This window comes from Aotus nancymaae, unplaced genomic scaffold, assembly GCF_030222135.1.
Source record: "Aotus nancymaae isolate 86718 unplaced genomic scaffold, 86718_ANA_hifiasm-v0.15.2.pri h1tg000108l, whole genome shotgun sequence".
Lineage (NCBI taxonomy): Eukaryota > Metazoa > Chordata > Mammalia > Primates > Aotidae > Aotus > Aotus nancymaae.
This window is the reverse complement of record NW_026988523.1, coordinates 4,690,861-4,714,672: the sequence shown is the minus strand read 5'-3', so window position 1 is coordinate 4,714,672 and position 23,812 is coordinate 4,690,861. Positions and strand designations below refer to the sequence as shown.

At 41.8% G+C, this 23,812-nt stretch overlaps 1 protein-coding gene and 1 non-coding gene across 8 annotated transcripts in view; both read right to left on the bottom strand.

The window, feature by feature from the left end:
• The window catches only part of METTL13 (methyltransferase 13, eEF1A N-terminus and K55), a 62,298-nt gene that overhangs the window by 17,597 nt on the left and 20,889 nt on the right, over positions 1-23,812 (bottom strand). For 3 of the 7 annotated variants that reach the window (XM_064370679.1, XM_064370680.1, XM_064370681.1), the window contains exons 4-6: positions 3,528-4,287; positions 1,949-2,148; positions 107-302 (exon numbers count right to left, since the gene is read on the bottom strand). In XM_064370679.1, coding sequence (XP_064226749.1) covers positions 107-302; positions 1,949-2,148; positions 3,528-4,182 — 1,051 coding nt within the window. In that variant the 5' untranslated portion in view covers positions 4,183-4,287. Of the gene's footprint in view, positions 1-106; positions 303-1,948; positions 2,149-3,527; positions 4,288-5,892; positions 6,355-23,812 lie in introns of those variants that run through there. The other 4 variants (XM_012444525.3, XM_012444527.2, XM_012444524.2 and 1 more) reach the window with 3 other exon arrangements.
• On the bottom strand, positions 19,729-19,834 carry LOC135272383 (small Cajal body-specific RNA 20). The gene has a single exon (XR_010340538.1). It is a non-coding gene; the product is annotated as a small Cajal body-specific RNA 20 (non-coding RNA).

Here is a 23,812-nt window from a genome sequence, read left to right as displayed (position 1 = left end):
AACCCACAGACACCCAGGTCCATCCTACACCTCGGCCAAGCTCCCAGGAAATCTAGTTCATGCCATGGTCACTTGGGTCCCTCCGCCGTGCCCTATGACACCTCACCTCTGTGAGACACATCCTTCAGCAACCTGGCTTCTGACTGCACCACATTCCTATTGCTGAGGAAGATCAGTCGCCGGAAGAATCGCTTGTCATCTCCTTGCACGTCCTCGATGACGTAGTCACCGCTCAAGGGGCTGCAGTCTTGGTGCTGAATGGTCCGGACCCCAATGTCCCCCCCGACAGACAGAAAGGGCACCTGAAGGTACAACCAGAGATGTGGTCAAAACAGCAGCTCATTTAAGAAGAGAAATTATAACCCCTTCCCTTTGTATGTATATATCCCCATACCATGGTTCTAGACAACAACTACTCAAAAGATTTGCCATTCTATTAAAGTACTTTTCTGGAGCCTTTGAACAGATCTCAAAGGTTTAACTCATCTTTTGAAAATCAACTGAACACATAAAGATCTCCCAAAGTTGGTTCTCCCCACGTTCTTTTAGGGGTTTCTCATCAGTAATCCCTAAAAGAACTCTCAGTAATCCAGGATAACAAAAGCTAGAGAGAACCTTCAGGAAGGGGCTGGGATTATGAGAAGGAATCTATACAAGAATAAAGATAACAAAATCCATGAGGGAAACAACCACTCCAAATCTAGATAAATTTTCCTTGCCCCTAGTTACTCTCATCTATTTTTCCCCCATTTTTCTAAACCTTAGGAGAAAAATACACTTTCCCCCTAAACTTTCCCACTCCTTCCCCCTATCTTTATATCTATTTGTTTTTTAAAAAGACCTGTAAGACTATTTAATAATCACCAGAATCTCCTGACCCTGCAGACTCAGGCATTGATGAGAGGTCACAAATGAAGCTTCCCAGAGGATCTGGGATTCCCTGAAACAGGGGTCATCAACCCCAAAATTGGCCAGGAAAAATCGAACACACATTCATCTGTAAACACAAGTCAGCCTAGTGGGCAGAACCACAGGCCAGGAACCCAGGAGCCTGGGTTCTTTTTTTCAGATCTGTTACTATTTGCACCAAGCCTCTAGACACTGTTGCTTTCCTAAGTATCACAAAGGATCAATATTTGGGCAACATAGGGAGACCCTGTCCCTACAAAACTTGTAAAAAAAATCTAGCCAGGTAAGGTGGCTCACACCTATAGTCCCAGCTAATACTGGAGACTGAGGTGGGAGGATGGTTTGAACGCAGGAGGTTGAAGCTGAGGTTGCAGTAAATCATGATCACGCCACTGAACCCCATTCTAGCACAGGCAACAGAGCGAGACCCTATCTCAAAAAAGAAAATAAAGGATCAACTCCTCATCATCAAGTTCTTGCAGTAAAATACTTGTCCATTACCCATGGTGACCAGGATAGCAAAAGATAGTTGGTGTTAACTGATAATATCATATCACCATTTAAGTAAAAACCTTCAGTTTCCTTCCCAGTAAAACACCTGACCAGCAATACGAATACCTGGATAACTGTGCTGAGCTGTTTTGGTCCTTTCCCATGTATACCCTCAGATAATGATAGTCCTAAGAAGCAAAATGACCAAGGAAGTCCAGTTCAAAGAGTGTGGAAGGAGAAACCCACAGTCAGAGCAACTCAAATTAGAAAGAGCTAGAGCCCACAATGTGTACAGCATTTCTTTCCAGCCGTATCTATGGCGTCTGAGAGGTCCCCCAGACACTAACGCTACTGTGCTCACTTTCCTCTCATTGCCTGGGGCAAAGGACGGTGCTTCCCTGCCATTTAACCCTTAGCGCTGATATGCCTCCAGGATTAGACAAGAGTCACAGACTCTAGTCCTAGCTCATGCCAAGGCTCCCTCTGATTCCCTGTCTGCTAACATGACTTCAGAGACCCATGAAAGCTGCTATAAAAGCTTTGTTACCTGCTGCTGGGCAGGCATCCCAGCTGGTGCTAACTCCATGACTCTAGCCGACAGCTCGGCTTGGATATAGTCCATGCTTTCATACTGCTGACCTCGGTGAAGGGCCACTGTAATCAGCCTCCTGAAGCCAGCACTGGCCGCCAGCTGTCTCCGGCCCTCATCCATCCCGAAGAGCCACTCAGTCTCCCGGCCCTGGGGGACTAGAAAAAGGAACCTGGTTACAGGGAATCCTGGAAATAGTGCTCAAGCCCACAACCAATATGGCCCCAAAGGCCGAAAGCCAGTCCCTGTCCAAGACCAGCATCTTCCCCAACTGTGACCCACGGAGGAACTATCAGTTCTCTTGTTCACAACACTTATGGCAAAGCAGCCCATCAGACATGAGGCAGGACCAAGGGTAAAGAAGAAGTGTGGGCATGTCTGGAGGGGAAGGAGGCAGGCACCTACCACAACAAAAACAGCAATAATGCCAATACTAATAAGTCATGCCAGGCATGACTCCAAGCAGTTGACAAATATAAATTAATGGAATCCTCCAACAGCCCAAGATGTAAGTAGTAGAATTATTCCCATTTTTACAAATAAGGAAATTGAGAAACAGAAGTTATATAATTTGCCCAAGTTCAAACCATAAGTAAATGGCAAAGCTGGGACTCAAACCCAGGCAGTCTAGCCCCAGACTCTCTACCCATGCTTGTATTCACTGCACTATTTATTTCCACACATGGACAGAGAGAATTATAGCATACTTGAAAAACTGGCTTAGTCACCAGGAAAAAAAATTACCATTACACCATGACCATAAACGCTTTGCATTTGTCTACAATGTTCTACTTTTGAAAGCATTTCCTCATACTATCTTTTTGATCCTTATTAAGGTAAATCTGATATCCCTTACTGCTTTCAATAATAATGACTAACATTTACACAGCACTTCCAAGGTCAAGTACCATTTCTAAGAGCTTTTATACTTCTCACAACTACACCAGAGTTACAATCCCACTTTATAGATGAGAAAACCAAGGCAGATAAAGAAAAGTAACCTGTCTAATGTCACACCATCAGGAAGTGACTGAGCCAAAACTGAAACCCAAATAGTCTGGTTCTAGAGCTCACTTTTTTTTAGCTGCTGCCCTATACTGCCTCTGTAAATTTTACAAAGAAGCACAGCAACTTCCCCAGGTCCTGCAGCTCACAGGCTACAGCTGGGACTAGAACCTATGTCTTAGGCTAGCTAATCCAGCATTACTTCCATTACTCCCTGCTACAAAGTCAATTAGCATCTCTATGTCATATGTGGCCTCCTAAATTTATTTCTATTCTCTCTCTTTCCTACCAACCCCATTCTCACACTTCATCAAGTCTTTGCAATGGAAGATGAGAAGAAATAGGTCTCAACTGGAAGTAGGTTGCTAGAGAGCTATTCATCATGCCTGAGGTAGTCTAATCCTCTGGAAGTGCAAACCCCTGCAAGATAAAAACAGTCAAGAATCCCACCAAAGCCCCAGCCCAGCCCCAGCCCCAGCCCCAGCCCCAGCCCCAGCCCCTCCAGGGAAGAGAGGGAGCAATCCCAACTCACTGATGAAAATCGCAAAATGATTGTCCCGCGATGGTTTCACAGTGGGGCTGTCCACCACGTGGAGGGTGTAGCGTGGCTCCCCCGTGTCCCCATCGCACAAGTCCAGAGACACACTCCCCAGCCTGGCCTTGCGGCGCAGCTGGCTGCACAGCCAGGCATACTGCTGCCGCTCCCGCACCGCTTCAGCCAGCCGCTCGGCACTCTCCAGCCGCACAGGCTTGCCCTGCTCCTGAGCACACAGCTCAAAGATCTGAAGGGCAGAGCCAGGGACTGGCCTGAACTTGGTCATGATGAAGGCAAAGACAGGCAAGGAGAACTGAGACTCTGCTTCCAACACCTGGTCCTGGCTGTTGGCCACTTGGTGCACCCTCACCATCCACCCCTCCCGGGAGAAGTGACCCACTGCTTTCTTCAGGATGTGAGCCTGAGCCAGGGAGATGCAGAGGTAGCGACCGCCCACCTGCAGGACACGGCCAACCTCGGCCAGCATCCTGTCCACCTGTTGCAGGGTCTTCTCTTCCTCATCTGTCAGGACAGCATCCAGGGTGCCCTTGTCCAACACCACCTGGAACGAGGCATCAGGAAACTCCATCTGCGTCATGTCCATCTTCAAGAATCTCATCTGGGGCCGTCGGGTGGCATTGCATTCCTTCATTTGCTTGATGACAACCTCACTGATGTCGATGTTCACTATATCCTGATAGCCCACATCATAGAGTTGCTCACTCAGTTCTGAGTTGCCACACCCAATCACCAGCACCTGGAGAAAAAATTCACAAGAGGGAGGTAATCAAAGCAAAGGACTGTGCTTCAGGTACTTCAAGGAATCAACTCTCAACTTGGCTGATGCACATTTTCAGAAGGTGAAGATGCTAAAGAGCAACATTGTAGAGTTGATTCTAGACTCTATCTTGAAACACCACATATATTTGCTATAGAAAACCACATTTAGCTACAATACAGCTTATATGAAAATGGGCTTTGTGTTGCAGAAACAAATTAATCATGGTGGTTCTTTTCTCTAAAACATGTACTTATTACTCGGGAATTAATAGGAAGTCAGATAATCCAAATACAGAGTTACAGTTGAAATCCTGGAGCTGGAATAACCCTATTTCCTCAATCCACTCAGGCCTTTGGCTCCACTAGACAATAAAGTATGCTTTGTGATGATTCAAGTCTTACTTCCGTCACAGATTCCATCTCATGATACCTGGCTATTTTCTGAAGCCAAAGTTAAAATTCAGGTTGTTGTCTCCTTCTCCATTCATCCTCAGAAATTCTGATTTACCACATCTCTGGAAAAGCATGGTACAAAGAGATGTGCATATGCTTTGGAGCCAGACAGACCTGAGTTTAAATCCCCACATGACCAGTTACTACATGTATGATCTTGGGGAAAAGAAAAAAGGCTCTCGGGGCCTCAGTTTCCTCAACTGTAAAATGCATGCATGGCCACTCACCTGAGTTTATGATGAGAATTCAGACTGCACATACACAGCACCCAACATAAGGCCTGGCACATAAAGCTTTCCCAGAAATGTTAGTTTTCTACCTTTCCTCCTTCCCTACCTCCAGTACAATCTCACCTATACCAAACTCATTATTGTACTTATCACGTTTCACCTGTGGAACACGTATAGGGTTTGTGTCTTAATGCTCTTATAGCTTAAGGACTGAGCACAGTGCCTGAAACTCAAGAAGAACTCAAAAACTATTTGATAAACAAATTCATACACAAAAGTCACATCTGCTGCAGGTTGCACAGGAACGCACAGTGAGAGAAGAACACACTTTCAGGAAGCCGTACCTGGGCTGAACTACTAAGGAAGTCACTCTTCAAGTAGGGTTATTAATCCAAGAATGAGCTGGAGTGGGAGGTCTATTAGCTGAAAACCTTAAAAAATTTTTTTTTCTTTTTTTGTAATAGGGTCTCACTCTGCCACCCAGGCTGGAGTGCAGTGGCGGGATCATGGCTCACTGCAGCCTCGACCTCCTGGACTCAAGCGATCCTCCCGAGTAGCTGGAAATATAGACGCGTGCCACCACGCCCAGCTAATTTTTTCGTTTTTTGTAGAGACGAGATCTCATTATGTTCCCTAGGCTGCTTACTAACTCCTGGGCTCAAGCGATCCTCCCACCTGGGTCTCCCAAAGTGCTGGGATTATAGGTATGAGTCACGGCGCCCGGCCTGAAAGAATATTTCAGCTTATCTTTCAGCAGGAATGATGCAGGAAATGCTGAAATATGCGTCCAACTAGGGTCCCGCTTCCCTGCCTGTCACTGTCCACCAACTGCAAGATTCCTGTTACTAGTTCCCACCTTCGGGAGCACGTACGAAGGGCTGCCAGGCCGCGCTCCTCACCTTTTCTCTGGGCTTGATATATTTGTGTAGCACCCCGCACAGTTCCAGGTAGGTTCCATACCACTCGAAAGCTTTCTTTCCTCGCTGCTGGAAGAACTTCTCCCAATAGTCAACGGAGCCAAACTCCTTGGAACTTTTAGGTAAGAGGTTCATGTTCCTACTGCCGGAGCTGCGTCTTCAAGACTCCCCTACTCCCTCTGAGGTACCATCTGAGGAGCTTGCCCACCACACGCAGGCTCGGGGATACTGCAGTGGGAATTCTTTCCACGGAAAAACAGTCACATTGATTTGTTCCCCCACTCCCAACCCCACGGATGACCCTTACACGACAAACGCACGCGCGGGCCACTGAATCTCACAGACGCTCGCCCTCTCCTCCGCGCCTGCTGTCCCTGCCCCACGTGAAGAGCCCCTCACACTTTCTCCGAGCTAGATTTCCCAGCCCAGCAACCAGATCCGGGTGCGAGGCCTCGTGATTGGTCGGCCGGCCCATCCCATCCCAGCTAGTCATTGGTCGCTGCTTTGTGTTTCTATCACCTCATTGGCTGCGACGTGTACGCCTTTCGCCGAAGGCTCAGTCGCAGGCACAAAAAAGTTTTTTTTACGTAAGGCCGGCGACCAATCACGGGGCGGGACCGCGGGGCCACAGTTGGGGCGGAAGAGGCTGGACCTCGTGAGAACAAGGTCACATCCGGGTTCCGTGTGAGGGCGGCTGTGCTGGGGCTACGCCCTCCCTCCAGGCGGGGCGGAGAGTGCGCGGGCTTCCCGGATTCGGCGTTCGCCTGGTCTTGTAGCCGGCTTACTTACCCACTCAGATCGTGCGCCATACAGGGGCTGAGCATGGCAGGCGGGGACTGCACTGGTATAGGAGGCCCCAAAAAGAAAAACCCGTGCAGATGGGAGGGAAGTGAGGCAGGAAATGAATAAAGCCAGTCCGTCGTAAAAACGCTGCACATTGTAACCATGTTAGCTTCTGCGCTCCGTCCCCCCGCCTCATTTTGCCCCCTCTGCACCAAAATACAGGATTCTGTTACCAAAGTGTAATAACGTGAAAATTCAGGAGGAGATAGTAACAGCTAGGCATTCAGAGGGGCCTCCTCTCCCTCTTGTCCCTTCAAAGCACAGTATGCAAAACGTTAGCCTTTCATTTTGATAATTGGTCTCCTTGTTATTCTGACGTTATCTATAACTTTATTTTATATGTTTGATAAACATACTGTACTTTCAGATGCTGATGCTAATACCCTGAGGAAGTTTCTGTGAAGGGCACTTTTTTTTTTTCAGACAGGGTCTCACTCTGTCGCCCAGACTGGAGTGCAGTAGTGCAATAATGGCTGACTGCAGTCTCCACCTCCCAGGGGTCAGGGGATCTTCCCACCTCAGCCTCCCAAGTAGCTAGGACTACAGGTGCATGCCGCCACACCCAGCTATTATTATTTTTTATAAATGGGGTTTTGCCATGTTGTCCAGGCTGGTCTAAAACTCCTGAGCTCAAGTGATCATCTCATCTCAGCCTACCAAAGTGTTGGGATGACGCGTGAGCCACAATGCCGGCAAGCACTATTTGAAAATGACCAAACCTGTGTATCATTGGGCCTTTCACACCATGATAAATTGCAGGAGGAATATACAGATTGAGGCGAGCAGATAGGCTTAGAATGGAGCATGTGTACTATGGGCTGTTATATACCACACTAGCACAGGTAGATAGCCAGGTAGACTGTTAATTGTTAAGTAGGTTAGATTGGACTTAAACGTTGGTTTAAAAGAGTGATTCTCAAACTGGCATGCATCAGAATCACCTGGAGGACTTGTTAAAACACAGAATTTTCCGAGACCCACCCACAGTTCTGAGTCATTAGTTAAGTGGATTTGTGTTTCTAACAAAAGTTCCCAAAATGCTGCTGATGTTGGTCCCGGAACCACACTTTGAGAACCACTGTTTTAAAATACAATTAAAAGATAAGTCAAAATGGGTATGGTTCCAAATTCGCAATTTTCAATGGTTAATCTAAAAGCTTTCCACAAGTAACAGAAAAGAAAATCTGTTTCCCTGCTCCCCTTGCTGGGTTCACTTTGTTCCTCTCAAGATAAAGAGGAGTCCTTGAAGTAGCTTCAGCTGCTACATCATGCAAGGTTTCGAATGGCTGAAATGTGGATTCTTTAGGAAGCACTTATTGAGAACTGAGGACATCACTTGTGCTGAATGTGCTACACAATACCAAAGAAGCAAAACCCCACAGCAGCCGGGCACGATGGCTCACGCCTGTAATCCTAGTACTTTGGGAGGCTGAGGCGGGCGGATCACTTGAAATCAGGAGTTCGAGATTAGCCTGGCCAACATGGTGAAACCCTGTCTCTAATAAAAATACAAAAATTAGCTGGGCATGGTTGTGTGTGCCTATGATCCCAGCTACCCAGGAAGCTGAGGCAGGAGAATAGCTTGAACCCAGGAGGTGAAGGTTGCAGTGAGCCGAGAAATCGCACTACCACACTCCCTGGGCAACAGAGGGAGACTCTGTCTCAAAAACAAAAACAAACAAACAAAAACCATAGTAGCTGCTCTGTGCACCCCCAAAGCTTTATTCAATTCAATTCAACAAATATGTTAATTGTCTAATAAGAGCCAATCACTGTGGTAGAAGCTAAGGATGCAGTGGTAAGCATGGTAATCACGTGGAAGGCACATTAAACAATTACAAAAATAATTTGTAATGGGGGTTATAAGTGTTGTGAAGGAGAACCATACCATTCCATGATAAGATATAGCTTTGTGACCTCTACTGATCTAGGGGGTGACCAGAGAAGGCTTCTCTGAGGAAAGAACAAAAATAATATATAATCTGACTGCTTAATATCAGCAAGACATAGGTTAAAAAAAAACAAGAAGCATGGTTCACCCTCTGGAACCTTTACAAAAACTTCTGGCTGCTACTTTTCCCTCTGTCTCCATTGTTTGTTCTGTTAAGGGCATGTTACTAGAAAAGACAAAGTTATTACCATCACAGCCCAGGCTCTAGCCCTTTATTTGATGCTCTAAAAGTATGATTACTGTTTTGGCAGTATTTTTCAGAGCAAGAGGGCAAGTAGCTTACCTTTTTCCATCTGTGCCTGCCTCCCTTCTGTGAGCATAAAAAAGCAGTAACAACCACAACATTTTAAGCTAAAAATACTAGAGATTTTCTAAAATTGTAAGAATAACACAGAAATATTTTAGATATATTGTAACATTAGACCCTAGCATTAATCTTTTAAAATACTTATTTGAAGCTTATTTCTCTCAATGTTTAACTATGAAATATAATTTTTAGGTATGTGTTATCATTAGTATATTTAGTTAATTTAAGCCAATTAGATGATAAAATGCTTTTATGTTTTATTAGGATCCCAAGTGGTTACCATTATGATTTAAAATGCAAGCTAAATTTAGATAAAGCCATTCAGTATTGTGGAGCTTTTTTTCTAAAAATATAAATCCAGACCTCTGGATATATAATTTGCAGTCAGACTTACTTAACTGAAATATACTCATAATTTTGGTAACAATATTCAATTGATTGTTGCTATGATTAATTGCAAAATAAGAAATAGGAAATAAAAAGCATCTCTGACAATTTGGGAGGCAGAGGATGAGAGAGGCAAAATAATGCCCCCCCCCCACCAAAGATGTCTACCTCCTAACCCCAGAACCGAAACTGTAAATGTGTCAGGTTACAAGGCAAAGGAGAGTGAAGGCTGTAGATGAAATTAAGGATGCTACTCAGTTGAAGTAGTGAGATTATCCAACTAAGCACAATGTAATCACAAGGGTCCCCTTTTTCTTTTTTTGAAACAGAGTGTTACTCTCTTGTTAAGAGAGTAAGACTCTCTTACAGTCTGGAGTGCAGTCTGGATGTCTGGAATGCAGTGGCTGGATCTTGGCTCACTGCAACCTCTGCCTCCCAGGTTCAAGCAATTCTCCTGCCTCAGCCTCCTGAGTAGCTGGGATTACAAGAGTGTGCGTGCCCAGCTAACTTTTGTATTTTTAGTAGAGACGGGGTCTCACCATGTTGGCCAGGCTGGTCCACAAGGGTCCTTTAAAGTGGAAGAGGGAGAGACAGGAGGGCTTGGCCCAATGTTTCTGGCTTTGAAGATGAAGGAAGGCAGCCATGAACCAAGGAAAGGGGTTGGCCTCTAGAAGCTGGAAAAGGAAAAGAAATGGATTCTCCTGTAGGGGCTCCAGAAGAAACACAGCCCTGTTGACACATTGATTTTAATTTATTGAGACTTGTCAGACTTCTGACTGACCCAACGGTAAGAAAATAAATTTGTATTGCCTATGGCACTAGTTTTTGGTAATTTGTTACAGTAGTGATAGGAAACTAATACAGAGCATAAATAGGGGAGAGAGAGAGAGAGAGAGAGAGAGAGAGAGAGAGAGAGAATGTGTGGTTGAGGTTTTTGAGGAGTCTTCAATTCCACATATTTAGCTTCAGGCTGTCAGGCCACAGGAAGTCAACAGAGAACCAGGGTCATGACAGAAAGACCTGATCCCAGAGATGTTCTCAGCAAAGACTGTGGTGCTTGATGACTGATTGAATAGGGGGAATAAAAGACTGAGGGACTCATAAATGTCTCCCACACTGGCCTCTGGATAACTGAGGAAATAGTCTGTAGAAAGAAAGGGGGAAGGAGAAAGGAGTATTATTTGTACAATTGTTACTTGAAAAGAATTTAGAGGTTGTAACTCCAGTAAAAACCAGAGCCAGAACTAAAAGCCAGTCTCCCCACCCTGCGTGCCTATCCCACGGCTCATACCCTTCTCACTTCCTGTCAGTGGTATCCAACTGTAGTTAGTAGGTCCAAGACATTAAAATGTTTCATGAGTGGGATATAAAATTGAGTAAAGGGAATCTCTCTTTGGTATACAAGGAGTGGCTCATATAATGCTGGAAAGTATTTCATATTGGAAATAATCTTAGGAAATGGGTTTGTTTTCCATATTTGAGAATTTTAAAAATGAATGTTCTCCTGTGTCTTGGGATAATGGAAGGCAGGCATAATAACATACTAGGGTAACATTATGCCATTTTATTAGCTGAGTGTTAACACTTTTCTTGACAATACTGTTGACCTAAAAAGTTACTATCTAGCTGATACTGGATTCCTAAGATTGGGACTATCATACTAGCTACTTATTTATTTATTTAAGACAGGATCTTCCTTTGTCACCTAGGCTGGAGTACAGTGGCGCAATCACAGCTTACTGCAGCCTCGACTTCCCAGGCTCAAACAATCCTTCCACCTCAGCCTCCTGAGTAGCTGGGACTACCGATACAAGCCTCCACGCCTGGCTAATTAAAAAAAATTTTTTTTTGTAGAGACACAGGGTTTCTGTATGTTTCCCAGGCTGGTTTCAAACTCCTGGCTTCAAGGGATCCTCCCACCTCAGCATCCCAAAGTGCTAGGATTACAGGTGTAAGACACCATGCCCAGCCCATAATAGTATTCTTTAGTTTGTATAGCACTTGTGATTGGCCAAGAATTTTTCTCATACATTACTTTGAATTCATGGGAAGGAGGTTCAGAGCTGCAGAGTTAATTTTCACACTGGCAGAGAATCTCTTTGGGAGAATGGGCCAGCCTTATACAAGATTAACAAATTAGTATCAACGTAGATGATTACACACTGCTTTCTTATATATGTAAACATATATATACCTATACATATGTAATTGAGGCAAAATTCCAATTGACTAAAAATAAGTGAAAATAGTTATATATGTCTGAGCGAATTCAGCCATGACTGCCTCTGGGTGTCATATTTGATTCCCAGGGTTTACTTTGTGCAGTAGTTTCCCACGTTGTCACTAAGGGCATCTGGTGACGGATGGGTTTCCTCATATGCATGGACTGCATGACATTCACATAGGGCATATTATACATGGCAATTTGTTTGCCTTTAGGGCCAGTAGGCACTAACATTTTGAAAGCTGGAAGGCTGGGAAGATGAAGGAATGATGCCAAGGTTAACAGGCTGTGCCTGAATACATTTGACCCCTACATGAGGGGCCCCACAAGGCCTCCTTTTGACCATCTTTGTTTTCTACAGCCTGGATACTGGAAAAAACTACAAGGGTAAGCTATTAGACTGTTTTCTTCATAATTTTATTCTAAACTTCAGTTTCTTTGCAGGAATATAAAAACTTGAAAAACATTTTGTTTTTCTCCTACACTCTAGCACTTGGGTGCCTAACCCATGACCATCTCATATATCCTATTTTTATAGAGGATCTCTGTCCTCAGCCCATAACAAGATTTTTCCACCACTAAGGGAATGGATTTAAAAACAGCATTTAATAAACAAAATTCACTTGAGTACTCCACCCAGAGTATTTTTTAACATTCAGATCCAGAGTCCTCAAAGAAACCAGAAGAACAAAATTCCCTTTAGTCCAACAAAAAAGTTATAGTTATATGTAATACTTCTCTAAAACTAAAACTGTTTGCTTGCCATGGGGCTGCAACAATGACCTTTTCCTAAGAAGAATCTCAAATTAGGTGCCAAAATATTTTACTGTTCTTAATCCATCTCATCTTTCAATGGTATATCTTCATCATCACTGCTGACATACAGTAGAAAAAAAATTTCCAAATATGTCAAAATTTCATCCAAGCAGCAGCTCTGATGTTTTTAATTTTTAAATCTTTTAAAAAATGTTAAACAGTTTGTCATGTCAGCTCTGGTATTTGAAGACTCAAAAGAGAAACATTCTCAGGGAATATGGTGTATTTCTGAAGACAGCTGACAGAAGAAGGAAGCCTTAGCTAGAAACGATATAGCACAGAAGTAAGCAAGGGATTTGTAATCAGAATGATCTAGACATGAGCCACCATGCTGGGCTGATTTTTTTTTTTAAATAGCACTTTTCAAACTGAGATATATGTCACATGAAATTCACCATTCAAAAGTGTGCACTGAGCAGGCATGGTGACTCACACCTGTAATCTCAGAACTTTGGGAGGTTGAGGCAGGAGGATCACTTAAGGCCAAGAGTTCAAGACTAGCCTGGGCAACATAGGGAGACCCTTGTCTCTACAAAACACTTTAAAAATTAGCAGGGCATGATGGTGTATGTGTATGATCCTAGCTACTTGGGAGGCTGAGGTGGGAGTGATTACTTGAGCCTGGGGCTGGCGAGGTGTGGAGTGGAAGTGGGTTAAGACTGCAATGAGCTGTGACTGCACCACTGCACTCCAGCCTGGGTGACAGAGTGAGACCCTGTCTCAAAAAAAGTATACATTTCCATTATTTTTAGTACATTCACAATGCGTGCAACCATTACCACTGTCTAATTCCAGAATATTTCCATCATCCCTACCTATTAGCAATTAGTCCTATTTTCCCCTTCTCCCCCTTGAAACCACTTACCTATCTTCTGTCTTTAATAGATGTACCTATTCTGGATGTTTCACATAAACAGAATTATATATTATGTGGTCTTTTGTGTCTGACTTCTTCCGCTTACGGTTCATCTTTGTCATAGCATATAACAGTACTTTATTCCATTTTATGGTAGATAATACTCCATTGTGTAAATAAACGTGCCATATCTATTTATCAATAGGGGGACTTTGGGTCGTTTCCACTTTTTTGGCCATTATGAGTAATGCTTCTATGAACATTAATGTACAAGAATTTGTAATGAAAAATGTGTTTTTAGTTATTTAGAATATACAGGAGTAGAATTGCTAGATCACATGGCAATTTTATGTTTAACTTTTTGAGAAACACAATGATCATACTTTTATAAAAGGATAAATCTGTCCATGTCACTCTCCAGTGGCTTCCCAATGCATTAAGAATGAAATCTAGAATCTTAGTACACCCTTACATGATCCAACCTCGTCTTACATCATTATCCTTGTTCACCAAGCTCCAGACACACTGACCTGCCCCTTCCTTCTCAAAAATGCCAATTTCCTCGGTGTTGGGAAAATTGGGTATCTGTATGCAAAAGGATGAATTTGGACCCTTATCCTACACTATATACAAAAACTAACTAAAAATGGGTAACACTGTAAAACTTCTAGAGGAAAACTTAGGGAGAAAGGTTCAAAACATTAGATTTGGCAGTGATTTTTTGGCTATGACACGAAAAGCAGAGGTAACAAAAGCAAAAATAGACAAATGGAACTACATTAAACTTAAAATCTCCTATGCGTCAAAGGAAACAATCAGCAGAGTGAAAAGGCAACCTATGGGATGGAAGAAAATACTTACAAATCACATATCTGATAAGTTGTTAATATCTAGAATGTACAAACAGCAACAACAACAGCAAATTTTTAAAAAGGGCAAAGGACTTGACATTTCTCCAGTGAAGATATACAAATGGCCAACAGCATATGAAAAGGTGTTCAACATCACTAATCATTAAAGAAATGCAAATTTAAAAAAAATTAGATATCATCTCACACCCATTATGATGGCCATCAAAGAAAACCCAGAAAATTAGCATTGAGGATGTGGAGAAACCAGAACCCTTGTGAACTATTGGTAGGAATGTAAAATAGTACAATCACTGTGAAAGAGTTTGGAAATTCCTCAAAAATTGAAAAGAGAATTACCACCTGATCCAGCAAACTCACCACTGGATATATATTCAAAGTAATTTAAAGCAGACTCTTGAACAGATATTTGCATACCCATGTTCATTGCAGCATTATTCACAATAGCCAAGAGTTGGAAGCAACCTAAATGTCCACTGATGGATGAATGGATAAACAATGTGGTATATACATGTAGTGGAATATATTCTGCCTAAAAAAGAGAGAAGTCTTGTCACGTAATACAATATGGGTAAACCTTGAGGACATTATGCTAAGTGACACAAACCAGTCACAGAAAAGATAAATACTGAATGATTCCACTCACATGAGGTATCTAAAGTAGTCAAATGATAGAAGCAGAAAGTAGAATTGTGGCTGCCAAGGGCTCAGGGACCGGCAATGAGGTGGTTTTTCAATAGGTAGAGATTTCAGTTTTGTAAGATGAGGAAGTTCTAGACATCTATTGCACAACACTTTGAATGTAGTTAACACTACCAAACTGTACACTTACAAATGGTTAAGATGGTCAATTTTTTTTTTTTTTTTTGAGATGGAGTCTCACCCTGTCGCCCAGGCTAGAGTACAGTGGCACAATCTTGGCTCACTGCAACCTCCACCTCCTGGGTTCAAGCAGTTCTCACACCTCAGCCTCCCAAGTAGCTGGGATTAAAGGGGTGTGCCACCACGCCCAGCTAATTTTTTGTATTGTTTTGGTAAAGACAGGGTTTCACCATGTTGGCCAGGTCTTGAACTCCCGGCTTCAAGTGATCATCTCTCCTCTGCCTCCCAAAGTGCTGAGATTGCAGGTGTGCACCACTGCGCCCAGCTTAAGATGGTAAATTGTGATGTTTTTTACCACACTTTTAAAAATAATAACATTTTTTTTACTGCCAAACTCCTTCCTGCCTAACAGCCTTTGCTCTTGCTGTCCTTTCTGCCTGGGACACTCCTACTTTTTGCATGATTGGTTTCTTTTCATACTTCTAGTTTCAGCTTAAATGTTACTCCGTCAGAGATATCTCTCCTGATAATGCCATTCTTTTAAATAGGCCCCCCATGAGTCTCAGTCTCAACAACTTGTTTGTTCTTTTTAAAAGACTTATCACAATTTGTAATTATATAATTTATATATTTGTGTCTGTCTTCCCTACTAGAATATAAAGTCTATCAAGACAGCAACTATATCTGTATTTTATTCTTTACCACTATTATTATCATTATTATTATTATTCAGATAGGCTCTCACTCGATCAGCCAGGCTGGAGTGCAGTGTTGTGGTCTCAGTTCACTTGTAGCCTTGATCTCCCAGGCTCCAGGGATCCTTCCACCACAGCTTTCCAAGTAGCCAGGACTGCAGGTCCATGCCTGGCTAATTTTTTTTTTTTTTTTTTTTTTTTGGTAAAGGTGGGGTTTCACCATGTTGCCCATACTGGTCTCAAACTCTTGGGCTCAAGCGATCTGCCCACCTCAGCCTCTCAAAGTGCTAGGATTACAGGTGTGAGCCATCGTGCCTGGCCTATGTCTGAATTTTAAACCACACACCTGCCTTGGTAATGGACACACAATAGGTATCTAATATATTTTTCTGAATGAACAAATGAGTCTATGTAAACTGGGAAGAATAACATCTAGCTCATGGAGTTGCTGTGACAGTCAGGTGCAGTAATATGTATAACTCAGGGCCTCCCTCATGGTAAGAACTCAACCATTTTTTTCAGGGAAGGATATGTTGATTGTACCAGACGATTTTTAAATGATAATCCAACTCCAAGGTTCTCAGGAATGGTGCAAGGGCACTGGGCAAGGCAGGGCTATACACAGACTAACAAGAAGAACACCTGCATTCTAGTCAGGAAGTGCAACTCTGCCAGCAAGTAAGATCTTTCATGCCTGGGCCCTAGAGTCATTATTCTTTGCTCAGAACTTCCCAGTATTCTCAAAGTTCTCCACACCTTGTGGTAAAGGATGAAATACTTAAAGTAGGAGTTCCAAAGCTGGGAATCTTGAGGAACCATGGAGAGAATTCAGAAGGTCTGTGAACTTGGATGGGGGAACAGATGACATCTTTATTTCCAGTGATCTCTAACAGAAAGTCAGCATTTCTTTTATTATAAATGTTGCCCTCCTCAAAAAATCAAAACCCTCGGTAGTGCTAGCTGTACCTGTGATTTTGTTACCAATACAAATCACTAAGATTGTTCTACATTACAATCATAATTTGAAATATTGCTTTTGCTCATTACTAATTCAAAATTATGACAAACATTAGGCCTGCCATTAGATTTTATTTAATAAGTTAAAAAGCATAGATAATAATATTTCACAAATTTTACCTTTAAAATGTGTGATAACATTATTTTAATATCACAGGGTTACTCTGTAATTCTGTGTATTTTATTTTGATATATCTGGAAACATTCTAAGTGGTCCATTGACTTCACCAGATGGCCAAAAGGGTTCTTGGTACATTTACGTGTTAATGATGCACAAAGCCTATTATGAGAAAAACTTGGGACTATAATGATCCCTCCCCACTCCCTGTTCAAATTAGGAAGGTGCTGAGAGACCAAAGAATGACTCAGACAAGTCCAGCTTGACAAGTAGATGAGTTTATTAAGACTTACATGCAGGTCACTCCTGGATGGCTGCAGGAGAGCTCTAGAGATTTGCAATTACCACTTACCTTTAAGCTCCTTCTAAGCTAATTTTCTGGTGCTTTGCCTACTGCATTTGAGTGATGAGACTTTTTCTTGGTAGGTTCTCAGGGACACCTGCTCTTTGGCTGGGCACCATAGCTGTTGACTCACCACTCAGGCTTCAGGGTTCAGACAGTAGACATATACCCTTAAATAACCTGAGAACCTGGCCGGGCACAGTGGCTCATGCCTGTAATCCCAGCACTTTGGGAGGCCAAGGCACACAGATCACTTGAGATCAGGAGTTCGAGACCAGCCAGGCCAACATAGTGAAACCCCATCTCTACTTAAAATACAAAAATTAGTAGTCCCAGCTACTTGGGAGGCTGAGGCAACAGAATCATTTGAATCTGTGAGGCAGAGGTTGCAATGAGCCAAGATCATGCACTCCAGCCTAGGCAAAAGAGCAAGACTCCAACTCAAAAACAAAAACAACAAAATATCTGAGGACCCATCACATTACACAATTCCTGTCACACAACAGAAGTTCCATGAATGATTCTTCATGATCTTAAGAATTTATATTCCCATACTTTGGGTTCTACCTTGACTCTGTAATTATGTAAAGAACAAAGCAGAAAGGCCAGTTTAGCTCTTAGGGAAAACTTGACTACGTTTTTTAAAAAGTCTTGTTATCAAAAGGATTATTGTTTCTCTTCAATTTTTCATCATGTGAAGAAAGTCTGAAATGTATCTGTTTAAGTTATTTTGCTGACATCATTCCATTCCTTCTAAATAACTGCTCATGTACTTGTGACTATAGCACTTAAGGCAAGGAACTATAATGGAGCCCTTGTGATTTGTGATGTCATTTTAACTCAGTGAAGTATAACTATGACTCTGAGACCAACTTTTCATGAGTCTTGTCTTAATATTTCAAATGAATGTTAGCAGAGGATGTAGAATCTCCTTTGCTTATAAAAGGATAAAAATTGAAAACAAAAACATTCTCAACTCTAATAAAGGGAAACTGCAATGCCAAATACTCAAACTAATGCTGAATTATTTTATACTAAATATTTTATATTCAGTATTTAATACTGAATAAATATCTAAACTTACTAGGCATGCTAAAAGACAGAGTCATATGATCAAAAGCCAAGAAAAAATAGACAATAGAAAGTAACCCACAGATAATCCGGGTATTAGATTAGCAAACAAGGACTTTGACTAAAATGTTCAAGAAAATAGACAAAAAGATATAGAAGTTCACCAGAGAATTAGAATCTATTTTTTAACATAAATTATGGAACCAAAAAAATTTATGATAACTGAAATTAAGAGAAACCAGGAAAATCAAGGGCATATGGCAGCAGCAACCACGGAGCAGATGGGGAAATGTCGCTATGCACATGGACGCTGACGCTGACGCTGACTCAACACATGCTTCAGCTGCATCTCTGGAGTCCTGTGTCAGGCTGGAACCCTGACATCCAATGCAGACTCAAAAAACTTGTGTACCCATTTAAAAAAAGAAAACTCTAAAAATGTAAACTCTGACATTTATGTTCAAGAGTATCCTCCTAGTACTATATTGCAGTAAACAGGTACCAAAACATAAAGTTCTCTGTCAAAAGCAATTCTTCAAGAAGCACATGCCTATAGTCTCAGCTGCTGAGCAGAATGAGATGATAGGATGCCCTGAGCCCAGGGGTATGAGGCTACAGTGAGCCATGATCACACCACTGCATTGTAGCCTGGGTGAGAGTGAGATCCAGTCCCTGCTCCAAAAAAAAAAAAAAAAAAAAAAAAATTGTCAAAATGATTCTAAACTCAAGTACATTTTAAAATTTTCTATCATGACATTTTAAAAAATTAGCTGGACAATTAGCTATTGATCTGTTTATAAACGATTAGGGAAAAAAGGATGGCACAGCAATCGCCAAAAAGCTTTCTTTAAAACTACTGCATAAGGATGGCTAATACAGTTTGGCTGTGGGTCCCATCCAAATCCCATGTTGAACTGTAATTCCCAATGTTGGGGGAGGGACCTGGTGGGAGGTGACTGGATCACGGGGGCAGATTTTCCCCTTGTTGCTCTCATGACAGTGGGTTCTCATGGGATCTGATGGTTTAAAAGTATGTCTTCACTCTTTTTCTCCCGAAGACATGCTTGCTTTCCCTTTGCCCTTCTGCCATGATTGTAAGTTTCCTGAGGCCTCCCCAGCCATGCTTTCTGTACAGCCTGTGGAACCATGAGCCAATTAAACCTCTTTTCTTTATAAATTACCCAGTCTCAGGTAGTTCTTTATAGCAATGTGAGAAGAGACTAATACAGTGGCTGTCACTGGGGCTGCGGCCAGACAGATTTCCTACAGTTAATTTTATAATCCATATTTCAGACTTGGACCTACCTAATATTAAAGCATACGTTATAACCAGTATCATGAATTCAGAGTCACAGAAAAGATGGTAGGGAGTTTTTTGTTAAATAATTCCCTTTAAAAGGGGGGAGGGTTTGGTCTTACACAAAATAACAACAAACCCAGAGCCAGAAGGAAAACTGCTTTGTTATTATTATTATTTATTTTCTTTTTTCTTTCTTTTCTTATGTTTGAGGCAGGAAAACAAGGTGGCTCAGCTCATGGCAGTCCTGATAATGATCCCTGAGGGCTGATCGTGGCCTCCAGCCTTGGCTCAGGAGAAAAGAGGTGGCTTATTATTAATGATAAAAAACAGACGTGATCTACCTCAGCATAGGGAAACCTGGATAGTGACTTGGCAAGCCATGGATGATATTTAGAAAGTTATTGTCCAGTTAACTTTTAAAAAGAATCATTTTGCTTATTTATACTTTATGAGTAAAATACAAAGAGAAACTGTCTCCTGAAAATTGATCATGAAATTAAAATGTAACTTCAAGTATACTGATAAGGTAGAATAATTGCATGAAGCCCCAAGAGATATTTAAAGACAATAATAATGACTGATGAGATTGAAAGTAATCAAACATCCTCTCCTTTCATTTCTCCATTTTATTTTTGTCACAAATTTTCATTGCTCATATTCTTATTTCCCCTTCCATTGTCTTGGAATCAATGTCAACAGGCCAAACTCTTGCTAACCAATCTGTAATAATAAACAGCCCAGAGAAGAGAAGCAAACCTATAAAAATGAGGAAATTAAATATTATCTTGTCTATAAGGCAACTAAAAGAGTATGCAAATATTATTTTACTAAGAGCTTATGATATTCTTGGAAGATAATAAGGAGGCAGAGATTATTTCCCCTGTTTTGCTGCCTGGGAAACGAAGCCAGTATTGAAAAGGTGACTTGGTAAAGGTCATTAAGCAAGCAGAGTGCTTCTGAGATTCCTATGCCCTGGGAAAGCTGAAATACTCTCTTGCTTTCACTTCCTTGTTTTCTTTTTTTCCTTTTGTCTTTTCCTCTCATTCAAAAGCAAACTTAAAAAAATTAGAATCAAGTCAATAATATTTAGTGTGTGCTTGTTCTATACAAAGTATCATGGAGGACAAAAAGGAATTTAAGACAGTCCTTGATTTAAAGGAGCAGTTAAAAATCACTACACTAGCCTGGATTCTCACAGCTGCTCAGCCATCCTTTTGTTTACCATTTACTATGCATATTTATCTGCTCAGATAACTGTTCCAAAACTCCTTCTCCTTAAAGCTCCCAACTTCAACACTGCTCTTTTGACTCTTAACCTTGTTTGCCTTTTTTACTGAGTATTTTGAAGCTACCTTAGCAATTTTCTTCTCTCTTTTCAAAATCTCTTTTACTTCCTTCCCTCTTTACCCCAAGAAAGGATCCTCTCATCATCTTGCTAGAACTCATCTTCTGCAGTGAGTTCTGATTGTCCCACATTTGCAGAGGTATCACCACACCATTATTTTTTCTTTGATTTGCATTTCAATCCTACTCTCCCACTTGCTGCCTCTTCTCCATTAGTAAATATAAATTGGTTATTTCTGATGGTACCTGCCCCCACTACCACTTCAAGCTGCAATGTACTGTGTCTTTTCCCTTACAATTAAATTTCTTCCAAAAGGAATCTGCAACCTGTAATTCCACTAATAATTAAACTTTTATAATATGGCTTTTGCTTCCATGATGTTACGAAATACTTCGTGAAGATAAATAAAATAAAGTAAAAGCATGTGAGTCAATAAATCTAATGGCTTTTTCTAGTCTTTGTTCTCAGCCTTCCTAGTTTCTCTGAAGTTTTTGATGCAATGACTCTTTCCTCATCTTCTTTTGTACTGCCTTATCTTCATTGTTTTTCTCTCTACCACTCTGACCATTTCCCACTGACTGTTCTTCATCTTCCCACCGCTAAATACACACATTCCTCTAGTTTTTGCCTTTTTCCTTATATATACTCTTTCTTAGATTCTTCTTCATAGAGATGATAACAGAAGCTGAGGTTTCTCATCCTCTGAGAATTCCAACAATCTCTCCAAAAAAAGTACATATAAAGAAAAGGGCAGTATAGTCTCACTTAAGTGGGAACAAAGCTATGGGTAAGCAAAGGCATACAGAGTGGTATAATGGACATTGGAGACTCAGAAGCAGGGAGGGTGGAAGGGAAGTGAGGAACAAAAAAACTACATATTGGGCACAATGTATACTACTCTAGTGACAGGTGCATTAAAATCTCAGATTTTGCCACTATATAATTCATCCATGTAAAGAAAAACCACTTGTATCCCAAAAGCTATTGAAACATATATATGTGATATACAGTTTTACATATATATATTATTATATATACATATATGTATGTATTATATATAATTAAAAAATAAAGGGGAGACATTTTAAAATGTTTTCAAATGATACATAATTTTACATATTTATGGGGCATAGTGTGATGTTTCAATATATGTATACATTGTATAAAAATCAACAAATCAAATCAAGATATTAGCATATCCATCACCTCATTTATCATTTCTTTCTTTTTTTTTTTTTTGAGATGGAGTCTCAGTGTGTCACCCAGGCTGGAGTGCAGTGGTGTGATCTCAGCTTACTGCAACCTCAGCCTCCGGGTTCAAGTGATTATCATGCCTCAGTCTCCCGAGTAGCTGGGATTACAGGCACACACCACCAATACTACTAATTTTTATATTTTTAGTAGAGATGGGGTCCCACTGTGTTTGTGAGGCTGGTCTTGAACTCCTGACCTCAAGTGATCCACCTGGCTCAGCCTCCCAAAGTGCTGGGATTACAGGTGTGAGCCACCACACCCAGCCACATTTATCATTTCTTTGTGGTGAGAACATTTAAAATCCTCTCTTCTAGCTTTTTTGAAATATACAATATTGTTAACCATTGTCACCCTACTGTGAATAAAACACCGGAATTTACTCCTAACTGTCACTTTGCACTTGTTGACCAATTGCTCCCTATGCCCCCATTCCCTTTCCCCTCCCCAGCCTCTGGTAACCACTATTCTATCTCTACTTTTGTGAGATAAACTTTTTTAGATTGCATACATGATGGAAAGCATGTTTGTCTTTCTATGTCTGGCTTATTTCACTTAGCATAGTGTCTTCCAGGTTCATCCATGTTGCCAGATATCCACTACTGGTTATATATCCAAATGAAATGAAATCAGTATGTGGTAGAGACTTCTGTGCTCCCAGGTTTATTGCAGCATTATTCACAAGCAGCATTATTTATAACAACGTATAGAAGCAACCGAAGTGTCCATCAACAGACGAATGGATAAAGAAAATGTGGTACTTATACACAAAAAAATACTATTCAGCCTGTGAGGAGGAGAAGAGCTCCAGCTCCTTCAGGACCCTCCCGAGGAGGCACCACAGCAGCTTCCGGAGGACTTGGGGCACCGTTCTGGGGAAGAAACAGCTCCTGTCTGTGGGCACAGCTGCTAAGGAGGAAATTTTGGTGTGGATTCTCTGAGGCATTTTTCTACCTTGACCACACATGTTGCTGCAATGACATGATTTCATGAATTTTTAAGGCTGAATAGCATTCCACTGTGTATATATAATGCAATTTCTTTATCCCTTCATCTCTTCATGGACAGAATCTTCCCTCGAGAATATGAGAATGTTGTGGAGTCGTGATAAGTAAGTGACAATGAGGAAGCAGCCTGATGTGGGGAAGGGCCCCAGGTGAAGAACAATCAACAACTGTTCTAAGAGATGACCTCTGCACGCAGCCCCCGCTAGCACAACCCTATAAAACTTACCTCCAGCCCCTGCCATTTTGCAGACAGCTCCTTCTCTGCTGTGCTGCCTGTTGCAATCTTGCAATGTATTTTCGTACTTTCTCTAATAAATCTGCCTTTCTTTACCTACAACTATCTTGGTAAATTCCTTCACCACCTGCAACACCAACCCAGCCCTAGATAGTCACACTCGTGATGCTTTGGTGGCCCATACAGGGACTATTCAGGGACCTGTTCCCCTACTCTCTCCCTTTCCTGTCCTCCAACTCCAACCTCTTGGTGACAGCATCCAAGCCCAGAGACAGCTGAAGGGCCCTGGCCGGGGCCACTCTCAGCAGATCGGAAGGTCCCCATAAAAAGATGTCTGACCACCACTGCCTGACCAGTAAGAGTTCAGAGTCTACTTTCCTTTCCTGATCCTCCAGCAGACAAACTCTAGCATCCCTCTGGCAACTGATGACAACTGGCCAGGGCC